Source organism: Barbus barbus, assembly GCF_936440315.1.
Source record: "Barbus barbus genome assembly, chromosome: 2".
Taxonomy (NCBI): domain Eukaryota; kingdom Metazoa; phylum Chordata; class Actinopteri; order Cypriniformes; family Cyprinidae; genus Barbus; species Barbus barbus.
This window is the reverse complement of record NC_136730.1, coordinates 38,193,698-38,204,568: the sequence shown is the minus strand read 5'-3', so window position 1 is coordinate 38,204,568 and position 10,871 is coordinate 38,193,698. Positions and strand designations below refer to the sequence as shown.

Here is a 10,871-nt window from a genome sequence, read left to right as displayed (position 1 = left end):
ATGAGATGCACCCGCTAAGTGGACAGGCGATGGCTCTCAGGTGACTATTAGTGGATACGATAAACTTCATTCAAACATAAAGGAGCGACATGATGTTTAATCATACAAACTCTGGACAGACTCTCCCAGCAACATCTGTGCATCGAGTTTGGTTTCCTAACCAATACAAAATCAACGTACAAAGTCACAACAAACTGAAAACTTTACCATTCCTCAGCTAAATACTCGCCACACTCCACATTTTAAACACCAAGATGACATCTTTTCCCTGGGAAAAGATGCAGTGGCCAAATTGGCCATGCAATGAGATGAGGTCCTGCGTGTCAAAAACAGCTTTGGTGAAATGCTAGGACGAGTCATCATTGGCATCTGGAGTAGTGCCATTACTGGCCAGTAGAGGTGCTTGTGGTGAAATGGAGATCTTGTATGGCAGAGCATCTTTGGTGAGCATCTTTTTGGTGGCAGTGACGAGGCGGGAGTAATTGTCCTGGTTGTATTCGGAGATGTGCGGCTGCATGCGCAGTAAGGGTGGATTGTCCCGGTTCATGCGTGAGAGGAAGAGAGGGGGACGCCGTTGCCGCTCTCCATCTTTAAGCGAGTCTGGCAGCGGCTTGTGTTTGCTCTCTGGCAGCAGCATGATGCACAGGACTGAGAGAACAGCGAAGGAGGCAAAGATCACGTGATGCAGGAAATAGCCGGCGTTATTCTGTAGCTCCATTAGAGAGGACGCAGCCATTCCCACGCAGCCTGCGGCCATGATCAGACCCAACGTACCACCGCTGAGAGAGACACACAGTTAACAACACTCAACATGGAATAATTATGGTTTTAAAAATGTTTTTGAAAGAAGTCTCTTAATCTATTTGATCAAACAAACATTAAAACAGAAATATTTGGAAATAATATTATAATTTAAAAAAAAATTATTTTATTTTTTTATTTTTTTTTATTTTAACATTTAAAAAAAAAAAAAATCCTGTGATGGTGAAGTGGAATTTTCAGCAGAATTTACCTCAGTTTTCAGTGTCACATGATTCTTCAGAAATCATTCCAATATGCTGATTTAGAGCTCAATTTTGATGTTAATTACTTAATGAGAACCATTACTAATAAGTAATGGTTTTTATCAATGTTAAAAACTGTTTTTACTGCTTATTTTGTCAGAAATGTGAGAGATTTTTTCAGTATTCTTTGATGAAATTTAAAAAGAATATTTATTTTAAACAGATGCCTTTTGTAACATCATAAATTTCACTTTTGAACAATTTAATATTTCGTTGCAGAAAAAAAGTATTAACTTTTTTTTTTTTTTTTTTTTAATCTTACCTAATCTTTCAATAGTGGTGTGTCAAGTTTCCACAAACAATATTAAGCAGCAAAAATGTTTTCTCAGCATATTAGAATGATTTCTGAAGAATCATGAGTGTGGCTTCTGAATATTTAGCTTTGCCATCACAGGAATAAACTACATTTTTAAATATTCTAAAATAAAAGTTCAAAAATAATCACAATATTACTGTTTTTACTGTAATTTTGATCAAATAAATGCAGCCTTGGTGAGCATAATAACTTCCAAAAATAAATAATTTTTTTTTTTAACATTTGACTGCCAGTTTTTTAATAACCTGTGAATCTACGCTTTGTAACTGTGTATTTGTTTTGTCATATTTGTTTGATAATGTTGTTTTGTTACTAAGCTGCATTTTAATGGTGACCTGCCACAGGACTCTTGAACATCTATTTTTAATACAGTATGGAGTTTACACACTAAAATCATTTTTTATACATCAAATACTTCCGGTCCTTAATATGATTTGCTAAGCTGCATTGGAAGCTGTTGTAAAATACTCCTTATACAATCCCTGTGACCTCATTATATTCGTATTACTGCAGCATTACTACACTCCTGTAGCTTGAAAACATTGCTTGAGAACTACATCGCTTGGCGGACAAATTAATAAATAAATACACTTTTTTTGTTGCCGTGTTTATTTTATGAAACCTCACAAACTCTGTTTCAGTGTCTAACCAGGTACGTTTGAGCAAACTCTGGTTTTTCGAGTTCAAGAAGTTGGATTGGTTTTTATTTGGTTGTTTATCATCATGGTAACTTATGCTAAATGCCTAACCTGCCCTGGAGCAGGTCTTATTCTGGGTAAGAGACTGCAAACCAAAACTAAATTATATACATTATATCATTAACGCATTACACTTAAGCAATTATATTTTGACAATTAATAATCAACTTAATTTAAATGAATATATAAACAATACATACATTAATACAAGCTTTAGAATATGTAAAGCTTTTAAAATGGCCAAACTTTCATGTATTCTTTTAAGCTCTTTTTGAACCCATGTAATTAATTAAATTCTCTTGGTTTGCACACAAGAGAGCGTTGCAAACCAAATCTCAGTCGGTTGGATTTTTTGGTTTTGTAAACTCTAGACCTACTCTGAAATTCAAGAGTGTGTTCAACTAGCTTTGTGTAACATGCCACAGATGTATGCAGTAACTGTTTATAGAGTGTAGATTGAGATTACCGGACAACAGTTGGCATGACTTCACTGCCAAAGAACACACTGAGCATGGCCAAAGCCTGAGACGAGAGGAGACCCACTACAGACAGAACCAGAACAAACCCTCCATGCAGGTCTGAAAGAAGGCGGTAGAGACGGTAGAGTCAGTAAAACAAAAACTAACCAAAAATCATAGGACAGACAGCTCTACATGAGATCCAAAGGCTTTCCAAATTTTCACTGAGCTTGTTTGGAAGCATTCTTTGATTGTCTTTTCAATAAAGCGTGCATGCCGTATCTTCTTTGATTTCGAGTTATAAAGGCAGTCTAGTTTCACTACCTAATGTCTGGAACAGCACATGTCTTTGTGCAACGCTTGAAGAGGTGCTTACATTGTGTGAGGGCCAGCAGCAGCAGTGAAGACAGACCCGTGACAATGGCTGCCAGCAGCAGCATCCCCCTGCGGCCAAAGCGGTCCACAGACACACACAAGAAGATGCAGGCCAGAGCTCCAGTCAGCACACGCAGAAAATAGCTGAAGTAGAAGTGTGGCGAGTAGATCTGCAGGTTACGTATGAAGCAGTACTGGATTCCTGTGCCAATGAAGCTGAGGGACCACAAGGAGAACATTTTTACTTGAATCAAAATAAATGAAAATACTTTACATTAAGGTTCCATTACTTAACTTTGGTTAATGTATTAACTGTCAATGAGAAATAAGGTATTTATTCGTCTTTGTTGATGTTAGATAATAAAAACTCATTTTAAAAAGTCATTTTAGCTCAGGTCCATTAAGTAATATTAAAAAAAAAAAAGTTCAATTTTATTGATGTATTAGTAAATGCTGAAAATAAATTCAAATAAGATTTATAAATGCTTTTTTTTTTTAAATATTAAATGCGTTTACAAAATAAAACCTAATACACAAAATTTAATGCAAGATTTTGCTTATTTATTGTTAGAAGTATACCCACTTGCATAGGATTTGCATAAAATGAAAGATCAAAATGAGCATTTTCCAAAAGCGTTTGAATGATGCACTACATTTTTGAAGAGTTTATGCTTTTTAGGTTAATATTCTGCCCACAAAATGGAGGAGTTTGTGCCGATTCACTTATTTCCAATTGTTTAAAAAAAGTGATGAATGTTGGGACTAGATTTCCACAGCGATTTTTAATATTACATACTTAAATGTGTAATAGAAGTTTGTGATTGGCTTACAGCCACATTTTCTAGTGTAACTTACAGAGTGAAGCCCAAAATGAGGCAGTTTTTCCAGATGACTCTGGTGTGACGCAACTCTACAACGTGATGATACTCTGGCTGGATGTCTTCAGGGAATACCTCATCTATCTCTACAGAAAAAGACAGAGAATGTAAAGTAGGGGCTTAAAGAGTGAAGAGTTGGTAGAATTCTAACAGGCTTCTCCAGGAACACCTGACCAGTACATTCCAAACGAAACATTCTCTGGGAGGGATGGGCTTAATTCCTTCAGATTAAACACCCTAAATGGCTCTATTCACTATCCATGGTGAGACTTGATTTGCTGTAATGTAATGTAATTCAGCCATTGAGTTGGGATATCAGTACTGCATGGAGAAAAAAATAATAATAATTCTCAAGAAAAACAGCAGTCTTGTCACGGGACCAGCGCTACCCTCATGTGCTAGACGCTTCCTTTCATTTGATCCTGTGAAAAGTATAATCACACCATGATAGCTCTACTGATTGATTAGACAGTGTCGCATTAGCTAAGCCATAAATATCTCTGACCATCTCTCAAATGCCACCCTCAGGCCATGGGTCCTCAAAACTACATTCTGGTGATGAAGCTGCATTGACTGTTGGGTAGTCCGCATGCAAACTCGAGATTTATTTTGTTTGATTTTTTTAGTCATTATTATAAATAATGTGTTTTCATTTGAACATAACTCATTTGGCCAGACAAATGCTCAAAAAAGTGTGTATCTGTATGTCCAAGTTGGCTCTACGGGTCTGTCCCAGTACCCACATTTGCAGTCTTGGCCACTTAAAAGAGTGTGACCATGACAGGAAATAAATTTGCAAGACTGTCCCATGTCTGAAAAATACCAAAGCTCAGTGCTCTTAATGCACACTAAATCCACATTACCTCTAATAGCAGTATTTGAGGCTACGCACATAATGAATATGTATTTATGATATTAGTGTTAGTTACTAATAATAACCCTGGAACATGTTCAGGCATTGGCCAAATTCCAAGGGAAACTCAAGGTAAATAAAGTTTTGTATAAACATTATCATGTAAGTGTGTCCCATCACATAATCAAAAGTTCTGCATACACTTGTGGTCCTCATGTCCACTTGAACACTTAGGCAAAGAAGAGGACATACTTAAGCAGACAAGTGGCCAAGTGCAAAGACCACAAGTGTGGGTTTTAGGACAGGCCTGCTGAATCTTGGGCTACGTATACACAGTATACAAGAGAACATTTAAAATGAATTTCTTTTTAAAACCCACACAACATGAGATTATAAATTGTTTAACATATTTTTTTGTAAATAATTAAAACTATTACTGATTAAAGCACTTAGATCAGTAGCTGAGATTTTTACCTGACAGCAGTGTTTCAGCAGGGTAGAGCTCATCGCTAACACACATGCCATTTCGTGCTGAAAAAGACTGGAGACACTTCTTAGCTTGAAGAATCTGAGATGTGGCCATGAGCCAACGAGGAGATTCTGGGAACACTGAAGCACAGCTGTTGCCACACACACACACACACACACACACACACGTTACTTACAATCATGTTATTAGAGGTGCTTGGTCTTTATTCATCTGTCTTAATGTTGGTAATCCTATGGGATTAATGTACATATTATAATGGCTGTTGGAGTGAAAGAACAATACACTAAATGTTCTGTAAAGGCTTACTCATAAGGGAAGAATAATTTGATCATAGGGTGCACTGTAACCTGAACTCAGCAGCTATCCAGCGGATCTAATGGTCATTATAAATCATTAAAAATTATGAGCTTAGTACAGACTTATTTTCAGCCAAATCTTTGTAGCGAACTGAAACGTGTACAAAGGATTGTGGGTGACTGGAAGACATGAAGAATACACTTGATGACAGCATTTATCTGACTCACCACCAATAGGAGAGTAGCAGCAGCAGGGGCAGTGTGGAAACAGCCTGAAGTACAGGCCAATCACGGCAAAGCACTGCTAGCCCTGGCAACAAAAGCTCTGCAAACACGGCAAAGAAGCCACTGACCATGGACACCATAAGTCTGTGAGGCGGGTCACACCATTCCAGTCCTGAACCATGTAGAAAAACAAAGAGGAGTAATGTGAGAGACAAAAATGTGAAAATTAATTTATGAATTTGGTATGTCAAGGGAAGTATTAAAGAGAATTATTGGTGAGAGTGACCTTAGCTCTAGAAAGAAAGTCAGTCTCTTCCTAGAGACTCCTACATAACAGGAAGTCCCCGTGTCCTCTAATTTACTGTTCCTAAAGTCTTGCAGCACAACAGACCAATGAAACTACCCTTCACTCTTTTGAAATTATCCATCTTGCATAATAAAATATTTTAAAACAAATTATACATTGCATTCACACACACACACATTTGTTTTACTATACTTGTGAGGACTTTCATAGACTTCTATTGTTTTTATACTGACCTAACAATATTTTCTATTGCCCTACACCAACCCTACCCATCAGAGAAATCTTTTTGCATTTTTACATTTGAAGATAAACTTCATATAGTACTTCTAATAATTTATTTCCCTTGTGAGGACCGGCCAAATGTCCTCAAAAAGTCAAAAATGTCAGGATGACATTTCAATGGTCGTGTATATAAGCAGAAAATATTGTGTACGTGCCCATGTTTACATCCAGTTCCCTCTAGTTCCTCATTACATCCAGTACCACCCACACTCCCCCCCCCCAAGAGCACACTAAAGGGGCTTGCGTGTTGGAAAGAGAGCTCTGGCTAACAGACAACAATCACAGGAAGTGCGGGACAAAAAGCGGACCTCTTCACAATGGAAAGAACAGAGTAGATCTTGTCCATTCTTCAGAACACCTCACTACCTTCTCACTTGTGCAATGATAAAACAAAAACACAGGAGACAAAACACCCTGAACTTTCCTCAATTGATTACACAGAAAGTGATGTAACAGAGAGTTCTAAGGTTTTGAACAGCCTGTTTGTGAGATACAAAAGGAATGCTGTCCACTGCTGTTCCCTGTCAACCGCTTCACCCCTCCTCTGCAGATGGAGAAACCCCATGGAACATTCCAGAAAGCCTCCTGTTGCTTTTCGAAACCAACATCAAGCAATAACAAAGACACCCCTTATCAAAAGTGCACCATTGAGTGAGTCTGAAGGGTCTGTTTATATGATTATATCATATAAACAGACACATACTACAGTCAAATGTCTACGTTACAAAACTACTTGTGTATGTATAGCAGACATCCTTTTGCGTCTTATCACAATCTTATCAGTTGCATACTTAAAAAGAGGTCAAATGATGGAGTATACTTGCGTGCAATATAAGATGACAAAAACACTCCGGCTAATGTCGAGCCTTGGCAGAGTCGAAGAAATGGGAACGTAGAAGGACCGTTAGAAAGACAAGCCATGATTCCCAGCAAGCCAGAGAGAACCACTGACAGCAGCAGAGCACACCTACGACCCAACCTGAGACAACACACAGAACATCAGCATGTCTGACATGCTCAAACAAGAACGGTGCATAACATTTATCTGAAATGATCAAGACAACAATTTGAACAGATTACACGTGTCAAACGTTAGTTGCCGTTTTTCTGCTAAGACACCTGTGAACTTGAGAACTGAATCATTCATTCGCTAATAATCATCTTGACAAGTCGCTTAAAAAAAAAGGTTATTGCAAAAACTTTCTAGCATCATTCATTTGCAGAAGTCACTCGGTTTGATATTTTGCATCGAATGCAATGAAGCTTGTGCATTTTAAGTACATTTTGAAAATAATTAATGTAATACAGAGTAATAATAATTTAGGGAAACTCACCAGTCACATATAGTGCCAAGGAGTATATAGCCTAGGCTCCAGCCGGTCATAAAACATATGTGTTGGAGTGGAATCTTCCAGTAGTCGGCACACACTAAGTCCCACTGTCAGCAAGTAGAGGAAAGAGAGAGACACTTCAGTCAGACTGTCTTATAAAAATAATTCTGGGGAAACCAAACCAAACCACTGCAAACTGGCATGGCCTGTTTTTCCCCAGCAGTTCCCCAGCTGTTTTGTTGCACATTCAAGGTTCAACCGGCACTTAAAAACTAAAAGCCATGTAAAAACCAGCTATAACTATTTGAGTTGGACATTACAGTAGGGTAATCTACAGTACAGAGTCTAAAATTATGTTTCAAAGCCCACTAAGCCCACATGCTTTCTTTCCTATTATATTACCAGCATCTATTATTACATTACAGCTAATGTAAAGCCATGCTACTCTACTTTTACAATCTTTCTCTACCTCGCTCTGCTTTCAGATGGATCTTCCTAAAAACAATTCCACATAAAAAGCTTTTTTTCCCCCTAAACATGGAAAAGGAAACATATTGCTTGTCCAGGTCACACAAAAAGCTCCAGCTATGTACTTTCTGTGGAACAGGAACCCAAGGACTTTTTCACCACTGTTCCCTGGGCTTTTAATGACGAGGACAGGGATCACAGCATTTTCTAATCTTGTATTAATATTATATGATCTCATGACTTCACTATAATGTAATCACAATATTCTTAACCATATGGTTGGTCAACACTAACAAAAAGAAACAAGTTGTTCTTTTAAACATATGACTGGTTTTGTGGTTCAGGGTCACATAAGTAGCACGGGTATATTTGTAGTAAATAGCAAAAAATACATTGTATGGGTCAAGATTATCGACTTTTCTTTTATGCCAAAAATCTTAATTTTTTTTTTTTTTGCACCCTCAGATTCCAGATTTTCAAATATAGTAGTCGACATTTGAAGTGGAGAGTTGTCCTTAAACCAAAATGCATTCTTGTCTTAGGACAACTTTGATTAACTTTTTTGATCCACTTCAAATGTCGACTACTATATTTGAAAATCTGGAATCTGGTGCAAAAAAAAAAATCTGGTGCAAAAAAATAATAAATTATAAGATTTTTGGCATAAAAGAAAAGTCGATAATCTTGACCCATACAATGTATTTTTTGCTATTGCTACACATATAAGCTATCTGTGCTACTTAGGACTGGTTTTGTGGTCCAGGGTCATATATGGCAGCCTTTTATCTGTACCCTTCTGAAACATGGATTATTACTAGACTATGATGGTCACAGCTAATTTAGATTGATCATCAGTCTAGCAGTTTTTATATTAAATACCATAATTATTTACATTTAGGAGGGTTGTGGAAGCACACACATTTACTTAGCTATCAAAATGGGGACAATTATTATTCAACAATGATTATTTATTTATTTTTTGTTCTTGTTTTGTGATGATTTTGTGTTTTTATTTGCTTGTTTTGATTCTATGTAAAAGCCTAACCAGGGGTCTGTTCCATAAAACAAGTTTACCAAATAAGCCAGGCTTATTTTAGTTAGTCGGACTTAATTTGAAACAAATCAAAAGAAAATGAGTCAGACTAACTGAAATAAACCTGGTTTATTTGGTAAAGGTGTTTTAAGAAACAGGCCACAGGGACGAGAGCTACCTGCAAACTAGCTTTATGCTATATGCCCTGTGTAAACAGCATTGGTTGTCTGTGTGTAAAAATGCCTAGTGTAGTGTCCCTGTTAAATAAAAAAAATAATATAAATATAAATATATATATATTTTTTTGTACAGCTAGTTATAAATGCTATAATCTAACCCACACCACTAACAGAAAAAAAAACGAATTAAAACAACTTAATTTTTTTTTTTTTTAATTGATGCCATCACGAAAATGTAGTTTTGGGGGATTTTGTCAGGTTTATCTCACTTCAAAACAGTAGTCACACTCAAACACAATATTCACCTGTGTCACTTTTTGCATACTTGCCTAAAATTAAAAGTCTATGAATTAATAATCATACCAATCCATGCATACAACGTGAACATAGCGTATAATAACATACTCGACTCGACTATTTGAAACACATTTACTACAAAGCACGCGATTTCAGATAAGTCGTGTCACACTCGAGTGAACTGCTTGCATACTAACCTCGGTCACTAAATTGTTCTGGAGTCCCGCAGGTTTGCCGTACTCCCATCCTCTAGTGCACTGCACCACGGCCCTCGGCACGTTCTCCGTGTAGTTGCTTATATTCACAGGGTACTTGTAAAGTTCGCAGTGACTGAACCCGGACCCCTTCAGCCACGGGATGGTGAGGTTGAGGGACGCTTGCCTGGAGAGGTTTCCGAGAAGAGAAGACGGAGGTAGTAACGCCAAGTCAGGTTTGCAGTGGTAAGTCTCGGGAATGACCGTGAAGAAAACATCGCTGAAGAGATTCAAAGATACCGCAAAGTTTGGAAACCAGCTGAAAAGCGTTATGATCCTGTTGTATCGTCCATATCCACCAATCTGAGGGTAAATTTTCGTTTCAAACTCCATAACTAGAGTCCTTATCGACGGAAACAGCTGTTTCTCACAGCACCCAATAGTGCTGAGGAATGAACCGACTTGTCCACATACACGGACTGATAGCCAAGTAACACAGGGACGATCGATTCATTTGAGCCAATTCGGACGATTCATGTGAATGATTCACTGATTCTTGAGTCATCACTCAAATGTATTCTTAGAAAGCCACGCGCAATGTTATTTTAGTAGAGAAATGCGGTTTATCACTAAATTGTGGATTATATAATTTGCGGCAAATGTTATGTTGTTTAAGACGCTGTTATGAATAATTATTAGTAATGTTAGCGAAATATTCTCAGTTTTCACACACCACCGTTTTAGAAACGTTTTGAACGAATCAAGAAAAAAAGCATCGGTTCAAAAGGATCACGAATTAGAGAGTTGTATTAAATCCAGACACTGATCTAACAAGGGCTTTTCAATTTCTCACTTTTTACACTTAACCCCGGTTTCACAGACAAGGCTTAAGTCTAGTCCCAGACTAAAGTGTAAGTCTGAGCTGTTTCAAATTAAAGAAACTTGCACCGACTGATTTTAAAATATATCAGTGTCTTTGTTTTGTCTCAAGATGCACACCAGTAATGTTTTTTTCTAAGGCACGTTTATAAAAATTATTTAAATGTCCTGATTGAACTATGGCCTAATCCTGGTTTAGGCTAAACCCTGTCTATGAAACCGGGCCAGTTAACCCTGGGTCATTCTAA

General features: G+C 37.4%; 1 protein-coding gene across 1 annotated transcript in view; it reads right to left on the bottom strand.

Moving 5' to 3' along the window:
* Window positions 1–10,219, bottom strand: part of LOC306880023 (putative solute carrier family 22 member 31) — a 10,637-nt gene extending 418 nt beyond the window's left edge. Inside the window, exons 1-9 of the mRNA XM_079433291.1 lie at window positions 9,748–10,219; window positions 7,577–7,680; window positions 7,067–7,221; window positions 5,657–5,825; window positions 5,117–5,262; window positions 3,767–3,875; window positions 2,913–3,127; window positions 2,545–2,656; window positions 1–779 (exon numbers count right to left, since the gene is read on the bottom strand). The exon at window positions 1–779 is cut by the window's left edge and continues 418 nt beyond it. Coding sequence (XP_079289417.1) covers window positions 347–779; window positions 2,545–2,656; window positions 2,913–3,127; window positions 3,767–3,875; window positions 5,117–5,262; window positions 5,657–5,825; window positions 7,067–7,221; window positions 7,577–7,680; window positions 9,748–10,137 — 1,833 coding nt within the window. The 5' untranslated portion in view covers window positions 10,138–10,219 and the 3' untranslated portion in view covers window positions 1–346. The remainder of the gene's footprint in view (window positions 780–2,544; window positions 2,657–2,912; window positions 3,128–3,766; window positions 3,876–5,116; window positions 5,263–5,656; window positions 5,826–7,066; window positions 7,222–7,576; window positions 7,681–9,747) is intronic.
* Window positions 10,220–10,871: the final 652 nt, after the last annotated feature.